The sequence below is a fragment of the Schistocerca americana genome, chromosome 1 (assembly GCF_021461395.2).
Source record: "Schistocerca americana isolate TAMUIC-IGC-003095 chromosome 1, iqSchAmer2.1, whole genome shotgun sequence".
NCBI lineage: Eukaryota > Metazoa > Arthropoda > Insecta > Orthoptera > Acrididae > Schistocerca > Schistocerca americana.
In genome coordinates, this window is record NC_060119.1 from 892,367,252 (window position 1) to 892,392,386 (window position 25,135).

Sequence of the window (25,135 nt, forward strand, 5' to 3'; positions counted from 1 at the left end):
AATTTGGCATGTTAATGTTTAAGGGGTGGCCGGATGTAAAGGAGACCACTTATAAAACACTAATACGACCTATTCTTGAGTACTGCTCAAGCGTTTGGGATCCCTATCAGGTCGGATTGAGGGAGGACATGAAGTAATTCAGAGGCGGGCTGCTAGAATTGTTACTGGTAGGTTTGATCATCATGCGAGTGTTACGGAAATGCTTCAGGAACTCGGGTGGGAGTCTCTAGAGGAAAGGAGGCGTTCTTTTCGTGAGTCGCTACTGAGGAAATTTAGAGAACCAGCATTTGAGGCTGACTGCAGTACAATTTTACTGCCGCCAACTTACATTTCGCGGAAAGACCACAAAGATAAGATAAGAGAGATTAGGACTCGTACAGAGGCATATAGGCAGTCATTTTTTCCTCGTTCTGTTTGGGAGTGGAACAGGGAGAGAAGATGCTAGTTGTGGTATGAGGTACCCTCCGCCACGCACCGTATGGTGGATTGCGGAGTATGTATGTAGATGCCCTTCCTGCCGCCACCTCGTACCCCCTGGGATGGAATTAGTGTACCCCACTGTCTGTATCAAGTGTAATCCACGGAATAGAGCGAAAGTGTTCAGATGTCTGCGAGCCGTGTAACTGAGGCGGAACATGGGGACCAGCCCGGTATTCACCTAGCGGGATGCGGAAAACCGCCAAAAAACCACATCCAGGCTGGCCGGCACATCGGCCCTCCTCGTTCATCCGCCGGGCGGATTCGATCCGTGGCCGGCGCGTCTACCCGAGTCCAGGAAGCAGCGCGTTAGCGCTCTTTTTTTTTTTGTTTATCTTTTTTGGTTTTTTTTGTTTTTTTTCTTTTGTTTTTTTAATTTTTTTAATTTTTTTTATTTTTTTCGCTTTTTTTTAAGTAAACAAATAAAAACCTCTTGGGTATGAAAATAAAAGACGACGTTCTTCATAAATAACACAATATCCTTTGAAAACGTAAAACATAAAAGGTAGCTATATTTCCGCAACGGCCTTCTTTTGTATTTGTATGTTTTTTTTGGTAACATAAATGAGTGTACAGTCTCACCATCAGCAGCATTTCTTTTTTTTTTTTTTGTTTTTTTTTTTTTTTTGGAGCACAAGAGAAAGAAAACAAATAGGCTGCAGATAGAGAGCTATGTGTGAAAGGGATAAAATGTGTAAGGAGAAAAAAAAACTTAGAAGAGGAGGAGGAAAGAGAACTGAAATAAAATAGGAATACTTTCCGCGCCATGCTCCACTTTGGCGCGCCAGCAGAACAAAATGCATTCTATCATTGACCATTGAAGTGGAACGTGGGATCGTCCAGCCTTGGCTGGCACAGTTCGTTGAGATTCCAGCTTTGAGACGGGTTCGTGAAAACGCTCTGTAAATAGTTCGCGAAAGTGGCCCGATAGTGTCGATGCCGGCGAAGGGTGTGGTGATACACTTGGAGGCGTGTCCAAAAGTCCACCGGATCGACGATGTCGTCTCGGAAGAGGTAGTCGACAGCCATGCCACTGATCCATGTGATGGCGTGCCACTTAGCCGATGGATTGTAGGTCGTGTCGGGATATATCATCATAGTGGGAGAAACGTGATGTGGTGGTACTCGGAGGTAGAAAGCCACAACCTTCTGTACGAGGGTCCAGACAGCTGCTGCTGGCCCACACTCAAAACGATGTAAATCTGTATCTTCGACATTGCACTTGAGGCACAGGGGTGAGTCCACCAGTGCGATGCGATGCAGTTTCTGTCTTGTAGTATACTTGCCGTTGACGAGAAGGTACCACATAGAGGTGGTGTCAGTGGTGTGATATGGTTGGTGGATCGTTTTCCAAACTGTAGGCCGTGAAACCTAGGGGTGACGTGTTTCGACGGGGTTGCGGGGTGGAGACTTTCGGAGAAGGCGGTAGATGTCGCGGGTGGTCGTCTTCCTGGTCCTGGGGAGCTCGGTGCATATGTAGCTGTACTCCAAAAAGAAACGGCCGATATGTGACATCGGAGGTGGGATGTGTGCCAAAGACGTCGGTGGGCATCTCGAAACAGGCGCGAGCTCGGTGGTCAACATTCCAGTAAAACTAGCATTTTGGCTTTTCCATAACCGGATCATAGTATTGGTGTAAAGTGCCGTTGTCCTGGCTCTCACATTAACCAGATCGAGGCCACCGTCCCGCTTCGGTAAGGTGAGAGCTTCATACTGGACTTTGAAGATGTGTCCAGAACAAATGAAATAGCCGAATGCCGCCTGTAACCTGGCCGCCATTGTCGCAGTGATGGGCAGAATCTGCGCTATATGCGGTATCCGAGCTGCCAGATGGGTATTGACGAAGGTGACTCTCTGGCACATATTCAGCGGGCGTAGTATGTGATTTTGTATGTTGGCCCGGATGCGTTGCAGCAGCGCACGAAAATTGATCGCCGAGGTGCGGCGAATGTCTCGCGTGTACACCAATCCGAGACAACGAATGGTGTCTACCAGTTGAAATGGAGCTACGCTGTCTGCGGGAAGGCCGCGGCCGATCTTCATGGCGCATGATTTTGCCACGTTCATAGCGCTCCCTGCCCCTGCACTGTAACGGGTAATCCACTGCATCGCAGCTTGTACTTCAGCCGCTGAACGTACGACGAGGGCCAAGTCGTCCGCGTAAGCTCGGCAGCGTAACATATGATCCCGGAGTGGAATACCTGTCAAACGTCGCCGTAATCCGCAAATGAGTGGTTCCATCGCAATGGCATAAAGTACCGTCGACAAAGGGCAACCCTGCCGTACTGAGCGTTCAATCCGTATAGGTTCTGTAAGTCTGCCGTTGACGAGAAGTCTGGACGTTGCTCCACGAAGGAGCCGCATAATCACTTGCGTGAACGTCGGGGGAATTGCCATTCGGTCCATCACTGCGTTGAGGAATGCATGATTTACGCGGTCAAACGCTTGTTTGAAGTCGATGGAGATTAAAGCGCCTGGCAGTCGCGAGTGTGTTGCCACAGCGATCACATCTCGATATTCACTGAGGGCCGTCTGTATATTACGATCGCCGCCTAAGGATGTTTGTTCGTGGGAGACAATGTCCCGTAATACATGTTTGAGTCGCACTGCCAGAAGGCGTGTGAAAATCTTGAAGTCCGAATTGAGTAACGTGATCGGCCGATAACTGTCGAGTCGTGTTCCTCCTGCGGGTTTCGGGACTGGTACAAGTAAGCCTTCCATGAACATTGGTGGCGGGTTCGCCGCGCCGGACAAAAGTTCCCAGTACATGTCCCTCCATCGTGGCATCATCAAATCTTGGAAGGTTCTGTAAAATTCGAGAGGTAAACCGTCCGGGCCGGGAGATCGATTCAGAGACCCCTTGGCCACAGCGCCCTGGACGTCGTCGGTGGTCACTTCAGCAGTCAGGAGGGTTGCAGCTGCTGCGTTTAGAGTACCAAGTGTCTCATGGGCAACCTCAGCAATGGCCTCTGCACCGGCAGGTACTTCTTGATAGAAAAGTCTATAGTGCGTTGTGAATGCATCCGCAATGGTAGCTTGCGAAGTCAGCCGTCGTCCATCAGGTAAGTCTAAAGTTGTCATTAAAGCCTGTCGGCGTCGACGAACATTTTGAACAATATGATGCATAGAAGGTTCTTCACCATGAATCCTGTCTTGGCTGCGGGCTCGTACAATGGCTCCCTCTAAACGGCATCTGGTCAAGGATAGAATCTTTGCCTTGATGCGTTGAGCTTCTTTGAGGCGATCCGGGGATGGAGGATGATCCATGAGTTCACGTAGAGCGCTATAGTAGAAATCAGTTGTATGGTGATTCCACCTGGCTTTTGCTCTGCCATAGTGTGTCAATGTGCGTCGGATGGCCGGTTTGGCGCACAGCAACCACCACTGCAGTGTGGTCTCGTAACGCATAATGCGTTGAACACAGGTGTGCCATGTGTCGGTGACCTGTTGTCGACATTCAGGGTCCCGCAGTAGCGCGACATTGAGTTTCCAGGGTCCTGCACTGCGCCATATAGATTGTCGACGTAGGTTCATGGTACAGATATAGATGTCATGATCCGAAAAGGCAGACGGCCAACGTTCCGCGTCGAGGAGTACTGATTTTAGAGCGTTAGAGATGTATATTCTATCAAGTCGGCTGGCGGAGTGGCTCGTGATGTGTGTATACCCCGGGCGGTCGCCGTGTATAACTCGCCAAGTGTCGAGGAGACGAAGGCGGCGGACGAGGAAGCGAAGTTCGGGACATGTGGTGAAATGGGGGTATTGGTCTGTGCGCTCGAGAACACAGTTGAAATCTCCACCTACGATGAGATGATCGTATCGACCGAGGAATAAAGGCGTGATATCTTCTGCGTAGAACTGGGAGCGATCCCTCCGTTTATCAGTGCCCGATGGGGCGTAGAGATTTATGATTTTGAGTCCTTCAACTGTTATGGCCACCCCTCGCGCTGTTAGGAGGTATGCGACATCGGAAACTGCAATTCCTTCTCGGAGGAGGATGGCTGCGCCTGTGTGTTCCATAGCTGCAGGGGCGGCGTACGTCTCATATCCATAACACCCAGTCCAAGTCGCTGTCCTCAGTTCTTGTAACAGGGCGATGTCGATGTCCGCTGCTCTTAGCGTGTCACGGAGCAGTTGAAGTTTAGCATGGGAGCCGATATTATTAGTATTGATAGTAGCTATTCGGTACGCCTGATGGGAGATCCGTGCTGTTGATAGGGTCGTAGCTGGTGAAGATTGTTGTTGTGGATGCTGGAAGTCCATAGAAGTCGCAGGATTCGCCGTAGAAACTTCCCCCATTTTAGTTTTGGTCGAACGGAGAAACAGATCTCATTTCCGCATCAGATGGAGGTGGGAAATCCGTGTCATCCGCCCATGAAAGGTGTCCGACAGGTTTGACATCGGCGAGAGGTGGCAGCGCTGGCCGAGTCGGCTCAATGGCGTCGGTGACAACAGGCGTGCTATGTTCCATGGCTTCTGGGCGCGGGGCTTGCGCACGATCTCTGTCGGACGGTTCACCGTCTTGTGGATGACGCGTCTCCGTGGCAGAGGAGAAAGTGTTATCGTGTTCTCCGTCGGAGTGATGTGGCATTTCTTCGTCCTGCGGAGGGGGCTCAATGGTCGATTCTGATGTCTTGCGGCGTTTTTTTCGTCGTTTGGGCGACTTCTGCTTTCGGCAATGAGTTTCGGTGTCTGAGGAAGGAAGAGATTCACGTCGTTCCGGTACAAAAGCCGCGGGTGCTATGATGCGGTCTTCATTCTCCAGAACACTCTCATTGGTATCCTTGTGATCTTCTAGCGTGGGTGTGTCCGGCTGTTGGACATGTTCACGGGCGGCATCGCCGGTGTCAAGGTGCTGGGACGCCTCCGGGTGTAACGGACCAGAGAGACGCTCATGAACGGCGTCTTGTGAGGGCTGGACGTGCAGTGTCGCCGCATAGGTGACTGGAAGGGTGGTCACGGTTCTGTCGGTGTTCGTATCGTCGGGCCTTAGTTGTGTGATGCGGCGTTGCAGGCATTCATTACGGACGTGGCCTTCTTGGCCACAACCGGAACATGTTCGAGGTTGTCCGTCGTAAATGACTACCGCACGGCAGCCGCCGATAGAAATGTACGATGGAACGTGCCGTTTGAGATCGATTCGGACTTGTCTCACACCATTAAGCACCGGATACGTCGTAAACTGTGCCCATGTCTCGGCTACGTGGCTCTGGACTTTTCCGAACGGACTTAGCGCCGCGATGACTTCATCTTCAGCCACCTCGAAAGGCAGTTCGAGTACACGGATCGTCCGAAGGCCAAGTCCTGCATGGTCGACATCCACAGGCCCGACGTTTCCGTCGGAGTGCCGAAATTTTTAGTCCATGTCGCGTCCTTTGAATGATCTCGTTGCAGGCAGCGTCGGAAGTCATCTTAACATAAACGACGCTGCTAATGATCGATAGGTGTATGCCGATGAGTTCGTCACGCGGGATCTTCACGTCTTCGCGTAGGAAGCGTTCGACGGCCAGTGCTTTGGGTCGTGCGTATTCGTTTGGGAAGGTGAACTTAAGAGTGTTCTTCCTGTAAGAGTTGGCCATTACAGCTTGTTCGACTGAGAAGCGCTGTGACGAGGAAGTAAACAAAACACTCCGCGCGCGCAGCGGCGTGGACGGCCGAGCGCGGTGCGCACTGCTGCCCTGCCGAACGCAGACTGACGCTCTCGGCTACCCTGGCTGTTCCCCTACTACTTGGACTGTCACACATTAACTGGCTAGCTAGTCGCAAAGCACTCAAGTAGCACACAAGCACACTGTACACAAACATGACAACATCGCATCTAGAAAATACGAAGGTTGAATGTCACAGACAAGTGTCGGTTTGGGAACTTTTCAAAATACATCTCGTGAACCATTTGCACTAGAATCCTACAACAATCTTCACTGCTATTCTAATATACCCTACGTTTTATTTGTTAATGTCAAAAGGTACTGTTCCATTTAAAAAAGCCTATGTTCGCAAAAAAATAAACTTTCTTACATCATTACTATCTGTTTATTGGCTAGCAATAAAAGCCTCTGACCACCAATGCATTCTGTGAAAACCGCACATCAATATCACTTCCCATTTCTGCAATAGCTGCGATGCAGATTTTAGCCCCCGTATACGTGAACATGCATGGGTCAATACCATCTGATCAAAAGTAGTCGGACACCTCTATGTAATGCGGAATTAACTAATAGATGCGTGTTTCTAGGGGGAGTGGTAGGACTGGGTTGAGCTGGGACTGGTTTTTGCCCAATGCTAAAATAATTTTTATTTTATTTCCCCACAAATAGGCTACAGTAAATTTAAATAAATTTTAAGGCAGTTACTCTTGCCAGAGAGAGAGAGAACTAGTTTACCGCTAAATAACAGGTCAACTCTGCAGCAGATTAGAGAACAAACTACCAGGCAACCGAGGAAAATTTACAATCTTTACAAGAGAGGATACAAGAATTACCAATCGTGCTTCGCTATTAACATCAATTTAAATTAAATCCGCAGTAACAAATAATTCAGTAATTCATTTCAAGACTGGCAGTTTCCGAAATATAACACAAGAACCATAATTGAATCTGTCTGCACAAGGAATTTACGGAGGATACCAACGCAATATCATAAGCTTAACCAAACACTGAACAGTTAAATATTTCATAATAACTGCTCACAAATGTGCAAGTAATTACGTCAGACATGAAAACAGTTGTGCAATGAGTAAATTCTATGGAGGCGGTACAACGGAAAGCTGTCTGGATCTGAAAACCTGATCCATGACAGATTTTAATTTTTTCCACAGTCACCTCGATCGGTCTTTGAGCACCATCGCCTCAGTTTCTCTAGCAGTTCCGATTTTTCACGGACAAATGGTCTGGCACGTCTTTCTTCGCCATTCAGAGTTGTTTTACCACACCGAAAGCGCATGCGCAACGTAATCACAAGTGTATAGCGGTTGCCATACACTTCCACCAACTCAGAATGGAATGTTGCAGCGTTGTTCCCTTCAAATACAGAAAGCAAATCGCCGCACCATACTCCACTTTGTCAATGTTCTTCAGCGTGTTGTTTTGGTTCCTCAAGAGGAGTTGTACGATACTGCGGTGTGACGACTTCCGTGTGTACGTGGACTGCAGGTACGTACCTGCAAAAAGACAAAAAATTTGTAATTTTTTTAGGTGATACTTAACCCTTTGAGCCACAACAATATAGAAAAATTAATTTTAAGTTTTCTCACAAAATTGACCTTTATCATCGTAGCAATCGAGGAACACAATAGTTGTTGTTGTTGTGGTCTTCAGTCCTGAGACTGGTTTGATGCAGCTCTCCATGCTACTTTATCCTGTGCAAGCTTCTTCATCTCCCAGTACCTACTGCAACCTACATCCTTTTGAATCTGCTTAGTGTATTCATCTCTTGGTCTCCCCCTACGATTTTTACCCTCCACGCTGCCCTCCAATACTAAATTGGTGATCCCTTGATGCCTCAGAACATGTCCTACCAACCGATCCCTTCTTCTGGTCAAGTTGTGCCACAAACTTCCCTTCTCCCCAATCCTATTCAGTACTTCCTCATTAGTTATGTGATCTACCCATCTAATCTTCAGCATTCTTCTGTAGCACCACATTTCGAAAGCTTCTATTCTCTTCTTGTCCAAACTATTTACCGTCCATGTTTCACTTCCATACATGGCTACACTCCATACAAATACTTTCAGAAATGAGTTCCTGACACTTAAATCTATACTCGATGTTAACAAATTTCTCTTCTTCAGAAACGCTTTCCTTGCCATTGCCAGTCTACATTTTATATCCTCTCTACTTCGACCATCATCAGTTATTTTGCTCCCCAAATAGCAAAACTCCTTTACTACTTTAAGTGTCTCAATTCCTAATCTAATACCCTCAACATCACCCGACTTAATTCGACTACATTCCATTATCCTCGTTTTGCTTTTGTTGATGTTCATCTTATATCCTCCCTTCAAGACACCATCCATTCCGTTCAACTGTTCTTCCAGGTCCTTTGCTGTCTCTGACAGAATTACAATGTCATCGGCGAACCTCAAAGTTTTTATTTCTTCTCCATGGATTTTAACACCTACTCCGAATTTTTCTTTTGTTTTCTTTACTGCTTGCTCTATATACAGATTGAATAACATCGGGGAGAGGCTACAACCCTGTCTCACTCCCTTCCCAACCACTGCTTCCCTTTCATGTCCCTCAACTGTTACAACTGCCATCTGGTTTCTGTACAAATTGTAAATAGCCTTTCGCTCCCTGTATTTTACCCCTGCCACCTTTAGAATATGAAAGAGAGTATTCCAGTCAACATTGTCAAAAGCTTTCTCTAAGTCTACAAATGCTAGAAACGTAGGTTTGCCTTTCCTTAATCTTTCTTCTAAGATAAGTCGTAAGGTCAGTATTGCCTCACGAGTTCCAGTATTTCTACGGAATCCAAACTGATCTTCCCCGAGGTCGGCTTCTACTAGTTTTTCCATTCGTCTGTAAAGAATTCGTGTTAGTATTTTGCAGCTGTGACTTATTAAACTGATTGTTCGGTAATTTTCACATCTGTCAACACCTGCTTTCTTTGGGATTGGAATTATTATATTCTTCTTGAAGTCTGAGGGTATTTCGCCTGTTTCATACATCTTGCTCACCAGATGGTAGAGTTTTGTCAGGACTGGCTCTCCCAAGGCCGTCAGTAGTTCCAATGGAATGTTGTCTACTCCGGGGGCCTTGTTTCGACTCAGGTCTTTCAGTGCTCTGTCAAACTCTTCACGCAGTATCGTATCTCCCATTTCATCTTCATCTACATCCTCTTCCATTTCCATAATATTGTCCTCAAGTACATCGCCCTTGTGTAGACCCTCTATATACTCCCTCCACCTTTCTGTTTACCCCTCTTTGCTTAGAACTGGGTTTCCATCTGAGCTCTTGATATTCATGCAAGTGGCTCTCTTTTCTCCAAAGGTCTCTTTAATTTTCCTGTAGGCAGTATCTATCTTACCCCTAGTGAGATAAGCCTCTACATCCTTACATTTGTCCTCTAGCCATCCCTGCTTAGCTATTTTGCACTTCCTGTCGATCTCATTTTTGAGACGGTTGTTTTCCTTTTTGCCTGCTTCATTTACTACATTTTTATATTTTCTCCTTTCATCAACTAAATTCAATATCTCTTCTGTTACCCAAGGATTTCTACTAGCCCTAGTCTTTTTACCTACTTAATCCTCTGCTGCCTTCACTACTTCATCCCTCAAAGCTACCCATTCTACTTCTACTGTATTTCTTTCCCCCATTCCTGTCAATTGTTCCCTTATGCTCTCCCTGAAACTCTGTACAACCTCTGGTTCTTTCAGTTTATCCAGGTCCCATCTCTTTAAATTCCCACCTTTTTGCAGTTTCTTCAGTTTTAATCTACAGGTCATAACCAATACATTGTGATCAGAGTTCACATCTGCCCCTGGAAATGTCTTACAATTTAAAACCTGGTTCCTAAATCTCTGTCTTACCATTATATAATCTATCTGATACCTTTTAGTATCTCCAGGATTCTTCCATGTATACAACCTTCTATCATGATTCTTAAACCAAGTGTTAGCTATTATTAAGTTGTGCTCTGTGCAAAATTCTACCAGGTGGCTTGCTCTTTCATTTCTTAGCTCCAATCCATATTCACCTACTACGTTTCCTTCTCTCCCTTTTCCTACACTCGAATTCCAGTCACCCATGACTATTAAATTTTCGTCTCCCTTCACTATCTGAATAATTTCTTTTATTTCATCATACATTTCTTCAATTTCTTCGTCATCTGCAGAGCTAGTTGGCATATAAACTTGTACTACTGTAGTAGATGTGGGCTTCGTATCTATCTTGGCCACAATAATGCGTTCACTATGCTGTTTGTAGTAGCTTACCCGCATTCCTATTTTCCTATTCATTATTAAACTTACTCCTGCATTACCCCTATTTGACTTTGTGTTTATAACCCTGTAGCCACCTGACCAGAAGTCTTGTTCCTCCTGCCACCGAACTTCACTAATTCCCACTATATCTAACTTTAACCTATCCATTTCCTTTTTTAAATTTTCTAACCTACATGCCCGATTAAGGGATCTGACATTCCACGCTCCGATCCGTAGAACGCCAGTTTTCTTTCTCCTGATAACGACATCCTCTTGAGTAGTCCCCGCCCGAAGATCCGAATGGGAGACTATTTTACCTCCGGAATATTTTACCCAATAGGACGCCATCATCATTTAATCATACAGTAAAGCTGCATGCCCTCGGGAAAAATTACGGCCGTAGTTTCCCCTTGCTTTCAGCCGTTCGCAGTACCAGCACAGCAAGGCCGTTTTGGTTATTGTTACAAGGCCAGATCAGTCAATCATCGAGACTGTTGCCCTTGCAACTACTGAAAAGGCTGCTGCCCCTCTTCAGGAACCACACGTTTGTCTGACCTCTCAACAGATACCCCTCCGTTGTGGTTGCACCTACGGTATGGCTATCTGTATCGCTGAGGCACGCAAGCCTCCCCACCAACGGCAAGGTCCATGGTTCATGGGGGGGGATCTGTTATCTGTCGGCATCTTGTGCCGACACAATAGTAAATTGGCAAAAAGTAAACAATCAATTGTATTAAAGTTGCTGTTTCTCTTTGGAAACACTGGAGCACACAGTTTAGGAGTTATGCAAACTGGTGACAAATTATATTCATACAGGTATCGACCGAAAATGAAAAACGTAAAGTTTAGCAAGCTGTGGATGAATATGTTCGTTGCAGCGCACATTTCCTCGCGTAGCTGGCAGGACAGTAAACAGGGAACATGTCGATACCAGGGCATAAGATCTTTGCGAGTTTCATTTAGTGTACGCAATTGGAAAGAAATTGTGCCTCCCAGACAGTCGCGTCGACAATATACGCTAATGTCAGCATTTGAGAGAGGACGTATAGTTGGGCTCAGAGAAACCGATTCGTGTAATCGGCGAATTGCTCGACATCTGAATAGAAGCGATGTCATTGCTCAACGATCTTGGCAGGAATAGGTGAACCACGGCCGAACACAGCGTCAAGGAGGAAGCGTCGACCTAGAGTGGCGATAGAACGTGAGAACCGAGCAATCGTCAGACAGGCACTCAGAGCACCCAGTTCATCATTATCATCTTTCCGATGTGCAGTTGGTGTTTCAGCGGCCACAAGGACCAATAATAGGCGGCTCACAGAAAGGATGCTGAGCCCACGACGCCTCTTGTGCCGACTACCATTGATCTCTGTACACCAACAAGCTCGTTTCCAGTGTTGTGGGGCATTTTCGGCCTGGAAACTCATTGACTGGAGAAGAATTGTCATTAGTGATACGTCCCGCTTCGAACTGAGCGCCAGTGACCAACGAAGATGTGTCTGGAGATACCCCAGACAGTGGAGAGATACCAAACTGACTGTCGCCCGCCATATGGTACGACAAGCAGGAGTGATGGTCTTGGTTGCCGTACCATTTCATAACAGATCTCCTTTGGTTGTCATCCACGGCATCCTTATAGCATAGTGGTACGTCGACGATTTTCTGCGTCCCGGTTTGTTGCTCTTCATAGCAATCCATCCTGGGTTTACATTTTAGCAAGATAATGTCTGCCCGCACACGGCGAAAGTTTTACTGCTTGCCGAACCCTACCTTGGCCAACAAGGTCACCAGATCTCTTCCCTGTTAAGAATCTTTGGAGCATAAGGACAGTGCCCTCCAAGCAGCTCGGAATTTTGACGATCTAATGCGCCAGTCAGACAGAGTTTGGCACGACACCCCTCAGGAGGACATCCAACAATTCTATCAATCAGTGTCAAACGGATGATTGCATAAGAACCAGAAGTGGACCAATCCATTATTGACTTCCTCAGTTTGTGAAAGCTCTTTCTCTTGGATAAATCACCCAAGCTCTACGAAACTGTTATCATTTGTTTGTCTGTACATACACATCACATCTATCGATTTCTGCCCCATTCGGATAATTCTTTCGTGTTGCTACGTTTTTCCCCCCTTAGAGTGTATTTGAAAGGAGTTCGCTAACTTTCCTAGACACAGTCCCATATCTCGAAACTTGCCGAACTCATAATATATAAAATAAATTATAGTTCTAACTAATAAGCATAATGGGCCCAAAATTTAAAAAACTTGTATCAAAAGCACAAACTGCTCCAGTGCTTTCATTTCGAAACACTCATAATAGCTGTGGTACAAACTCAAATTTACGTTACAATAACTTTAGATTTACTAACTTTCATTGTCAGTTACGTTCAAAAATGGTTCAAATGGTTCTGAGCGCTATGGGACTTAACATCTGTGGTCATCAGTCCCCTAGAACTTAGAACTACTTAAACCTAACTAACCTAAGGACATCCATACCCGAGGCAGGATTCGAACCTGCGACCGTAGCAGTCGCGCGGTTCCGGACTGAGTGCCTAGAACCGCATGGCCACCGCGGCCGGCGTCAGTTACGTCATCAGTATGATCACTATGGAAAAAAAACACATTTCACAACTCCTACAATTATGTATAGCACAGTCTCCATGACGACTGTTTATTTGAACGCTGTGACAGCTACAATCCACTACATTCTAGATGCACCTTATTATACCACTTGATGTCTTTGTCTTGCAATAGCATCGGTGGTTTCATGCGAAAGGCACCTAAAACGTGTACCGCAAAAATTGCGGAAATGGAAAGTGCTATTCATATGCGTTTTTCACAGAATGGATTGGAAGACAGGGGCACCTACTGTGCTGTAATAATACTTAGAAAGCATATTTTTTTGGAAACATCCACTTTTTTAGATGGAACAGTACCTATTCACATTAACAAATTAAAAATAGGGTATATTAGAATGGCAATGATGTTTGTTCCAGAATTCTAGTGAGATTCATGTACGGGATATCATATTTTGAAAACTCTCAACACGGACACTTGTTTGCGTCATTCAACCTGCGTAGTTGCTAGGTATGATATTGTCATGTTTGCTTACGGTGTGCGTCAGTGTTTCTTGAGGGCATCGTGACTTGCTAATCAGTTATTGTGCGGCAGTCCAGCAGTAGGTCGTGAGCGGATGATGGGATTTACCAATGCAGAAAAAGCCGACGTGCTCATGGTGTATGCAGAGAGTAGGAAGAATGCAGTTCCTTCTTGCACGGTGTATGCGGCAAGATACCCCAAAAGACGTCAACCATCCCAGCAATTATTTATCAACCTCTTCAACCTGTTACGTAAAAGTGACAGTTTAACATCTAGACAACGTAACAGAAGGAAACAAATGACGGCAGGAGAGCGGACATTAGTGTTTTTGCTGCAGTTGCAGTTGATGCGCACGTTAGCACCCGCGCCAGCACATGAGGGAGTGGCATGAGTCAGGCATGTGTCCTGCGCATCAACACAGGCTCCGTCCCTATTACATCTCTCTCCATCAAGAGCTGCATGGAAACGATTAGGAGAATCGTGTTAACTTCCGTACGTGGGCATTAAGACAGGATATGCCAGATGTATCATGTATCTTGTTTAGTGATGAAGCCACAAGCCGGCCGCTGTGGCCGAGCAGTTGTAGGTGCTTCAGTCCGGAACAGCGCTGCTGCTACGGTGGCAAGTTCGAATCCTGCCTCGGGCATGGATGTGTGTGATGTCCTTAGGTTAGTTAGGTTTAAGTAGTTCTAAATCTAGGGGACTGATGACCTCAGATGTTAAGTCCCTTAGTGCTTAGAGCCATTTGAATCATTTGTTTGATGAAGCCACATTTACCAATCATAGGCAGGTAAACTGGCGAAACATGCACTATTGGTCTGATGACAATCCCCAATGGCCTCGTCACGTGGAACGTCAGCGTTCATGGAGTGTGACCGTGTAGTGTTGGATAGTGAACCGTCAGCTCATAGGCCCCTTTTTGATAGAACACTAAATGTGCACAAATATCGCAGCCTCCTAATAGACCATCATCCACGGACGCTAGAAGACGTTCCTCTGCAGATTATCAGGAACCTCGGGTACCAACATGATGGCTCTCCAGCTCATAGTGCCCAAAGTATTACAGCATGTCTTCAGGAATTGAATTGTCCCCAAATCTTTGGGTTGGACGCAGTGGACCTATATCCTGGTCGGCCCATCCCCTGGACTTGACCTTGGCAGACTTTTTTCTGTGGGGAAAGCTGAAAGGCGATGCCTACAAGGACATACCAACAACACCCGATGATATGCAACGACATATTACTGCAGCGTGCTCGGGCATGTCCACTGAAATGGTAGTACGTGTACGGCAGTCCTTCCATACCAGGCTGCAAGCGTGTATTACAGCTGCCTTTGATCATTTTGAACACAACCTGTGATGTTCAGTTGTCTCGTTACTGGTCGGAATCCTCATAACTAGTGTATGCACTTCTGTTGTTCTTTGGTGTGTGGTACCACAAGTATTGTACAAGTGTCGGTTTGGGAACTTTTCAAAATACTTTATCTCGTAAACGACTCGCACTAGAATCCTGCGACAGACATCACTGACATCATAATTGAACCTACTTTTAGTTTGTTAATGTCAATAGGCATTGTTCCATTTAAGAAATGTATGTTTACACAAAAAGTAAACTTTCCAAGAATTATGAGAATCTCTCTATTGGCTAGCAATAAAAGCCCTTGACTAACACACCATTCTGTAAAAACAGCACCTCAACAACACTTACCATTTGCACAATACCTGCGGTGCAAGTTTTAAGTGATTCATCATGTATCTAAATGTGGTTCCAAGCGGAAAACATTGGTTCTCAAAATGTTAGGAAAAATAGCATAGAGTAATGAAATTTTGGGAATACATCCGTCTAGGCAACATATTTAAGTGGTTAACATTACAAGGTCAAGGGTTAATTAAGCGCGAGATAACCTATTGCAAATATGAATCGCTGGTACATTAATAACCGGTGTAACCGCCAGAATGTTGAATGGAAGCAGGTAAAAGAGCATGCGTTGTGTTGCAGAGGTGCTGGATGTCAGTTTACAGGATGGAGTTCCAAGCCTGTTGCACATGGTCGATCAAGACAGGGACGGTTAATACTGTTCGTGGATGATGCTGGAGTTGCCGTCCAACGATGTCTCATATGTGCTCCGTTGGACACAGATCTGGTGATCAAGGAGACCAAGACAAAATGTGGACACTGTGAATCGCACGTTGGGATACAACAGCGGTATGAGGGCAAGCGTTATCCTGTTGTAAAACACTCTTGCAGCGCTATGCATGAATGGCAGCACAAGAGGTCGAATCACCTGACTGATGGACAAATTTGAAATCAGGGTGTATGGGATAACCATGCGTGTGCTCCAGCTGTTATTCGAAAACGCACCCCAGACCATAATCCCAGGTCTAGGTCCAGTTTGTCTAGCACGCAGACAGGTTGGGTGCAGGTTCTCAACTGGCCTCCTTCTAACCGACATCAATGGCACCGAAGCAGAACCAGCTTTCATCAGAAAACGAAACAGACCTCCACCCCACCTTCCAGTGAGCTCTCACCTGACACCACTGACAAAACAAATGGTGTTTCGGGTTAGTGGTATGCACAGGGCGTCTAGTTCGAAGCTGTCCTTGAATGAACCGATTTGTAATAGTTCATTGTGTCACTGTGGTGCCAACTGCCGCTCATACCGCTGCAGCAGGTGCAGTGTGAAGCACCAGACCCATACGATGGTCTTCCCTCACGGTAGTGCCACGTGGCTGTCCAAAGCCCGGTCCTTTTGCGGCCATACGTTCTCCTGGTCACCACTGCCAGCAACCGCGTACAGTGACTATATTCCTGCCAAGTCTTTCTGAAATATCACAGAAGGAACATCCAGCTTCTCATAGCCCTGTTCAAAAAATGGCTCTGGGCACTATGGGACTTAACTTCTGAGGTCATCAGTCCCCTAGAACTTAGAACTACTTAAACCTAACTAACCTAAGGACATCACACACATCCATGCCCGAGGCAGGATTCGAACCTGCGACCGTAGCGGTCGCGCGGTTCCAGACTGTAGCGCCTAGAACCGCTCGGCCACTACGGCCAGCTCATAGCCCTGTTACACTACCTCATTCAAACTCAGTGAGGTGTTTATAATGGCGTTCTTGTCGCCTTAAAGGCATTATTGACTAACATCAACTCACCACGTGCAGTCTCAGAGGTAACTAACGTTCACGGCCGATACAGCGTGTATTTAAATCAAAACTGATTTGAATTCTCACAGTCGCACTACTAGCGTGACTCTTATGCGAGTGGCGCAGAATTTTAATAGACATCATCTTTCATACTTTGAAACACGACTACCAACTTTCATTTATGTCGCACAGCTCCTTCTTGGTCTTGCTACATTTTGTCGTCAGTCTATGTGAAGACGATGTACCTGCCACTTTGTATTCTTCAGACGTCTGACTCTTCTGTGTCCATTTTCGCAGGACGGCGCTCCACGTGGTTGCTGCAACAGGCAACTCTGCGATAGCAGAGCTTCTGCTCTCCCACCCTCCGCAGAGCTTTCCGGTGGGGAAAAGAGCGGGTAAGTTTAAATCTAGGACAGAAGAAAAGACGTTAATAAACATGAGAGATCGAGACGGAAACACCGCACTGCACTTGGCAGCTCGATGCGCTACGTCGGGAGACAAGTTGGACTGCCTGCGAATACTTCTGGCCGCCAAAGATGTCGCCCCGTGGCTGCACAACTCACAGGGCGAAACAGCCTTAGATGTCTCTGGGTGCGCAGCAGCCGAAAACCTCATACAGAAACACACCAACAGTGCACGTCCCGAGTGGCGACAGACGCACTACTCTGACGACGTGCGTAACCTCTTCGAGATGATCATTAACAATAAATTTTCAGAACTGATCGACGAGCTGGAGCAGAATAACGCTTGGCACCTCGCTTGTACAGACTATTGCGGATACACATTACTGCAGTATGCGGCAGAGAAAGGACTTTACGAAGTTGCCGAAGCACTGCTGAAAAAAGTTAATTTCAGTATGAGTTACGACGCAAACGGAAGAACGCCACTTATGCTTGCCTGCGTACAAAATGATTGTAAGATGGTCCGACTTTTATTAGAGGCAGACGGCATAGGAAGCAGCAATGTCAATGCATTCGATTCTAAGAACAACACTGCACTTCATTTTGCTGCCGAGAATGGAGATCTGGAAATCGTTCTGATCCTGTTGAGGCACGGTGCCGATGTATGCGCGAGAAACAAAACGGGAAAGTATCCGTTTTCAGCAGAGCAGCTAGAAGCTATACTGGATAAAAATCTCTACACTAAAGGAAATCGCTTACCTTCTCACAGGAATTACGTTGTAGTTTTCAATTACCGCCTTTTGGTACGTCACAGGCAGTGTTCTCCCCCTACCGCAAACCTCAGTTCGATATTTCGAAGGCCCTGTAAAATTGGCAAAGCACGACGTGGCGTGCAAACGGCACCAGGTCTACAATCCGAATATTCAGAAATGTACTTCCTAAACTGTCTGATCAATTCGAAACAGCATACAAGATTACTGCACCATCCTGTTATTTCAAGCTTTTTGAAACTGAAATATGATCGTGCAAGGTGGCTTCTGCATCTTAATCTCTTCCTCTCTATGATATTTGCCATCTTGATCAACACCTTCATTGGTGTACATATCAGTAACAGAGACAGTGACGATGAAACTGTAACCGAATTTTCTCTGCGTGTGGTTGTAATTATATTGGCAGTAATTATGTCAATCAGAGTACTGCTCCAATATCTTCTCAGCCCACTGGCGTGCTACAAGAACCTAGAGAACGCTGTTGCCTTCCTGGTCATTATTTTCACAGGACTCGTTCTATTTGGCTCACTTGGCTCGTGGTCCGATGCTGCGCTCACCGGCTCCGTTCTCTCTTCCTGGTTACACCTCTTCGTGCTAACAGGTCGCCACCATTTGTTTTCCAAGAATTTTGAAATGTTCAAAACGGTCTCCGCAAATTATTTACGTCTTCTCGGATCGTACATCTTCGTACTCTTCGCATTCGCCTTTAGCTTTTACATTATCTTTTCTCACGTCCCCATTTCGAATAGGAATTCCTCAATCCAGTTTCCAGAAAATATTTCGGAACGTGTAGTCAACCAACCGGCTCACGAAAACTCGAGCGAGTGTGCCGAAAACAACTTCTTTGAAAGCCCAATGAGAGCGTTATTCAAAACGGTCATTATGATGACCGGTGAATACGATGCTGGTGATTTGCCCTTTAGATCGAATTTTTGGACAGGCGCTATAGTGTTCCTTCTCTTTCTGTTCTTACTGCCTGTGGTGCTACTAAATTTACTCACCGCACTCGCCATATCGGATGAGCAACGAATAAGAAGTATGGCAGACACTTTGAAATTAGTCATTCAAGTGAAATTTTTGTGGGAGACGGAAGGGATGGCCATGAACGCGCACGGTCTCCTTAAACACTGGGGCTATAGTAGACTTGCTGAACACCTTGAAACGCTTTGGGTTTTTCACAGAGTGCCTGCAAATGATGCCTACATAGAAGTATGGCCGAACAGGGTAGGAGGGATCCGCGTTTCAGGAACTCATGACTTGTCTCATAAACTTAAGCCACCCATTGTGCAGAATGCGATAAACATCGTGAAAAACCGAACAGTGTCGTCTGCAGAGCCCAGTGATAAGCAGCGTATCCTTTCTGAAATATTGAAGCGGCTTGAATCGTTGGACGATAAATTCCAGAAACTAACTGTTGACTTGGAAGCAAGTCTAACGGCAACAACGCGAGAGCAGCAACCCGATGAATCGCTTCTTGCATTGCCAATACAATGACTTCAGGCAAGAGGGCATAAGAAGGTCCCTGACAGCTCGCGGCTCTGTAGCCAACGGCTGTAAGCGAAAACAATAGTCATCTATACGGCTTTGGCGACGCTGTTTCGTTGCTATAGAGATGTTTACAAAATCGCGTTACGTTGTCGGTTGAGATAGGCGCGCGAAGCTCCGCGCCCAGCTCATTGCAACTGTCAGAAATCAACTTAGGCCGACTTAATTATAGCTGAAGAGACTGAGGGCTGCCTTCGGCATTGCTTTTATTTGCTGACAATCGTTGCCATTCTGTAAGTTGCCATGCCAACGAACTTCCATGTTATTATTAAAATGTTGATACAAGTAAGCTACAATCTCTTGTGACTAGAGATAAGAAAAAATAGTTTTATTTTATGGTAAAATTCAGCGTCATTTTTGTCACATTCAGTTATATTTTTTGTCTAATTTGATATTATTTTAGCCAAACTCGGTGCTATCTTTTGCCAAGTTCGATGTTACTTCTATGCCAAATTCGGTGTTACTTTGTGCCAAATTCATTGCTACGTTTTTGCAAAATTAGATGTTACTTTTTTTCAAAATTCTGTGTAACATTTAAGACATATTAGGTGTCGTATTTTTGCCAAATTCTGTTTTCTATATTTTGCTAAATTTGTTGTTTTTTCGCCAAATTCGTAGTTATTTTTGTCCATATTCGGTGTAATGTTTTGGCCAAATTCGGTGTTATTTCTTGCTAAATTCGCTGTTATATTTTTGCCAAATTTGGTTTTGTTTATTTTGCTAGTTTAGTTGTTTATGTTGCAAATTAGATTTTTGGCCAAATTCGGTGCTATTTTTTGGCCGAATTCGGGGTTATATTTTTGCCAAATTCGGTGTTGTTCATTTTGCCGAATACGGAGCTATTTTTAGGCCACATTGGGTGCTATTTTTTGGTCAAATCCAGTGTTATTTTTTGCCAAATTCGGTGTTACTTTTTGCCAAATTTGGCGGTTCTTATTATCCTTTTTACCAAATTCTGTGTTCTTTTCTGCCACATTCGACGTTTTTAGCGAAACTCTTTTCATTTTTTGCTAATTTCGGATTAATTTTTATGTCAAATTCAATGTTACTTCTATGCCAATTTCGGTGTTTTTTGTGCCAAATTCTTTGTTACTTTTTTGCAAAACTTCACGTTACTTTTTTGCCAAATTCGGTGTCATATTCTTGCCAAATCCGGAATTATATTTTCACCAAATTTTGTTTATTTCGCTAAATTCCCTTTTTTTTATGTGTGTTTCACCAAATTCGGTGTTTTCAGATATGATATTGTTTTTTACCAAATTTTGTTTTTCTTCTAAATTTCATGTTGCTTTTACTAATTTCGGTGATAATTTCGTCGTCACATCAGAGATCGTTATGCGGCAAATGGACTCTCAGTTTAATAGTGTAATCGGAATTCAGCAGTTTTAACATTCAATAACTATCACTTCGAATATTAGGAAACTGCCGCTCTCAGATTTATAACATTTCTATGTGGTAAAATTATAAATTTCACGATGTCTCTATAAGTCGACAATTTCGAATTGTGTAGCCAAAAACCACTGATTTCGCGTTATTTTTTGCGTTATCGTTTTCTCGGAATTTTCCTGTCGCTGCTTATGACCAAATACAGGGCGCTTCGATGCATCTTTTCTGTCAGCCGAACAGTGACAGTAGGCTCTATTATACTACTTACAGAACTTAAGCAGTTGCCGTTAGTGTTCTGAAGTAGTTGTAATAATAGTACATAATAGATATCCACTGTCACTGGAGGATGATGGTGTAGGAGAGTGACCCAGTTTATAGATTTCCAGTACTGACTGAATGACTCTCACTGTACAGTGATAGTCCCTTGAATACTTCAGACAGAGAACATTTGAAAATACCCAAACACTTTGCAGCGAATTCATGGTCATGTTGTCCTTTACATGTTGGGCTCCAATTTACACAAGCAGCTGACAGGGACCTCTGTTGACAATAAGTTCATTTGTTACAGATTATATCAGTTTGCTTCAGTCCTCTCTTGAAAATGATTTTGTTGCGAATATGAAATCTTGCAAATGGCCAGGCCTTCCTATGAACAGCTCCATGTGTCTGACATGGGCTCGTCATCGAAGCTGTTGCTGACTTAGCAAGATATAAATACCAGGCACACCTGATCACTGTATAGCACTTTTGTTCAGGACTTCGCCCCTCCGTAATATCTAGAGAATCATAATATACTCGAGTCTCAGTTTTTCCGTTACCAATCCGTTTTCCCAAATACTTGTCCATTGCCTTAACAGCTGCTACTTCCATAGCTAGTGGTGTTCCAGTGGAGAAGGTATATTCTCTTTTGTTTCCGGTTTAAGAAGCAATAAAATAAACATTTATACGATTACTCAAACTCTTCTTGGACAAAACTCATTCTGTTTTGTGCATCATTGTTTAACATACAAAGATCGCCTTTTTCTTCAAATTAGCTGATAAAAAAGTTGGTTTAACGGACATGACAAACTATGCAGAACAAAACTTGTGCTGCAAAACATCATTTACTGAGGTCCACGGTCTAGCCTGTATTGAATGTGGGCAAGAGTCATAACGACTTTGTCTCTGAGACTGTCTACTGGAATTTTGCACTCACATAGTCACAGTCGGGAAAGGTCCATCTATAGTGTCCTACTTCGTGAATGAGTTGTTTGTAGATAGGATGGTTATTAAAAGTTGAGTCTTTTACTACATTATGAATCAATAGCGAATGTCGTCGCAATTGTTCAGATAACACTGTCATGCGAGTGTAAGAAGAGACACGTAGCTAAACCCAAAACAAGAAAAGATTACTTCATGAGCAGACGCTAAGGTATTTGATTATAAGAGAAAAGTAATTAATTTTCTAAAGGAAATCATAGTTTTCTTGTGACAAAACGTATAGTCAATGTTCCTTTGTATTTAGCAGCTTTAGTTAATTACTTTTACCTCGTATCGTACCTTATGTACAAATGTTTCTTTGTTTCTTGTCGTTGCACCTTTTGTACCAAGTTTTGTATGATCTTTTTTGTAACTGTCAATGGAAGATCCCTACTTGCTTACAAGTGTAACAAATATAAAAAAAATCATATCTGGCAGCATGGCGGTTGCATAAATTTTGTACACTTATTAAGTATCCATAACGATCACATATCCTAATTGAATTTCATGGAAAAATGCAGACTAATAAAAGCTTTGCATCAGTTGTCAGTAATGAAATTCATGATCCTGTAAATAATCAAAATATTCAATAGTCGACTTCTCATACCAGGAAAGCAGTGGTGGCTAGAAAGTGGCATTCTTATCATAAGAAAAGAACAGGCAAACATATCATACAATAGCTTTTACACAAACTTAATTGCTGGCTCTATCAATAATTCTGAACTTGTGAGGTCCCAAATAAACACATGCCTACAACAATACTCTATACATAAGGCAATGTCCCGACTTACCGACACACTCACTCACCGACTCATCATCGCCAGACCAAGCCACTAACGACAGAAACTTGCTATTTGCAGAGGGTGTTGATCTTATTCTGTAGGTGTCGTCTACGAAGGAATTTTTCCAAATTCCACCCCAAGGGGTGCAATGGGTTATTATGCCATTATTAAGGCAATTTTGAAGCTACACTTACGAAAATCGGTATATGGTTTCTCAGTCAGACATAAATAAAAATGTGTTTCAGCAGTTTTTGGAATTTAACCTTTATGTAAGTAAAATATCGGGTGAAAGTTTTTCTGAAAATAAATCACTGTTAAAGAATTACTAACGTATTTTTAAAGTTATATCTATGAAAATTGGTATTTGTCTTCTCAGTTAGAAATAAAAAAAATACATGTTTCATTGTTTTTGGAAATCCAACCCCTAAGGGGGTGTTTTATGAAATATTTCTCTATGAAACATTTTGAAAGGTAGATCTTTGTAAATCTGAATTTAGCTTCTTGGTTAGAAATAAAAAATATGCTTCACCGTTTATGTAAATTGACGCCTTATGGGCATGAAATAGGTGGTGAAAGTTTTTATGGAAATATTTCACTATACAGGTATTTTTACAGATAAATCTATCAAAATCTGTATTTCGCTTCTCTGTTAGAAATTAAAAAAAATACACATTTCACTGTTTTTGGACACTCAACCCGTAATAGGGTGAAGTGCTTTATAAAAGTCTTCCTATGTTCCACTGTTTACAGAAATTGTATCCCTAAGGGATTGGGGGGGGGGGGGGCAAACTGCTACAAAGAGAAACTTGAAATTTGGAGAGAGAGTGTATTTCTGTTGTAGGTATCGTTTAAGAAGGGAATGTTCGAAATTACATTCCTAGGAGCGTGAAATAGGAGACGAAAGTCTTTTTGAAAATATGTCGTACTTAAGGCAATTTTGAAGCTAGAATTACTAAAATTCGTACTTGGTTTCTCGGTCGGAAATTAAAAAATTTTTTAAGAAAATTTTTCGTCAAATGAAATTTTAGAGGCAAAACTATGAGGTATTTTACTTCTCGGTTAGATATAAATAAATATTTGTTAGGGGATGAAGATTCTATGGAAAAACCACCACAATAACACAAAAGCCATATTAACAAAAACCTTGGACTTCAGATATCAGAATCGCTTTTTAGTCGGAAGTACATTCGGAAAAGACCATGCTTCTATGGCTTTATTTTGCATGAAAAGTGTAGAAGATTTTGCAATTTGTAAACAACATAAAAATTCGATTAAGGGAAAACAAAAAAAAAAAAAATCTGTGCAGGCCATACAATCTACATGAGTGAAGCAGTGTGCGCTAAGCTAGCACATATAAATAGTCACCAGTGTAATAAGATGTACAGATAGTATCACATACTTTGACTAAGGTAGTTTACGAGGCCGGTTTTTTTTTTCAGAGTCAGATCGGTCACAAAACTAAAAATCATACATAAAATCCGATTAGCTTTGGGCAGATGTGTTGTACAGTTTCTCTAGTATGACTGTTGATCGCCTCATTTGCACTTTTCTGTTCCGAGAGCACAGTGAGCGTGTAAAGATGCCTAATACAATAGAGTCACCCACCAAGTGTGATGTGTGTGCTGTCTTTCGATGTCTTCATACTGAGGAATTCCGCCTGATTTCATAAAGCCCACATAACGTAACTGCAACGCATGACAGCAACGTCCTTCTTCATGACAGTGCTCGGCCGCACATTGCAGCTGCAGCAATGACGCTCCTGCAGCGTTTTAATGAGTAGCCTCTGATCACCCACCATATAGACCGGACTTGGTTCCCTCTGATTTCGTTTCTTTATGAACAGCGGGCTATGAGGATAGGGTTTTGGCACAGACAATGAGCTGCAGATCAGTGTAGAGACTTGGCGGAAAGCACTGGCGACTGGCTCCTATCACGAAGGTATTAGAAAGTTTAGGAGCTTTAGTGATACAGCGCTTCAGAAAGAACTTGCAGAATGTCGCTAATAATTTTCCTGATCATGCTGTTGTAATAGGAGGTACCATAACCTTGCCAGGCATGAGCTGCGAGAGCTATGAATATTGGAGCTAGAGACAGGGATTCGTGTGACATTATTCTGAATGTCTTGTCAGAAAACTACGTTGAGCCGATAGCTAAACAAGCAGTTCTAGACCTGTTAGACCTCCTACCAACAAACAGATCTGAACTTATCGAGTCACTTAACGTAGGGGAAGATACCTGTGATCATGAGGCTGTGATAGCAACTATGACCACAGTCTTCACAAGGAATATTAAGAAATAGAGGAAGGTATTTTTGCTTAACAAGAGTAATAGGATACAAATTGCAGAGTATTTGAGTAGTCAACATTAAATAC

The 25,135-nt window shown here is 43.9% G+C and overlaps 1 protein-coding gene across 1 annotated transcript in view; it reads left to right on the top strand.

The window, feature by feature from the left end:
• Positions 1 to 23,434, top strand: part of LOC124594948 (transient receptor potential cation channel subfamily A member 1-like) — a 187,501-nt gene extending 164,067 nt beyond the window's left edge. The window contains exon 8 of the mRNA XM_047133459.1: positions 16,938 to 23,434. Within this exon, the coding sequence (XP_046989415.1) occupies positions 16,938 to 19,305 (2,368 nt within the window). The 3' untranslated portion in view covers positions 19,306 to 23,434. The remainder of the gene's footprint in view (positions 1 to 16,937) is intronic.
• The last annotated feature ends 1,701 nt before the right edge of the window (positions 23,435 to 25,135 follow it).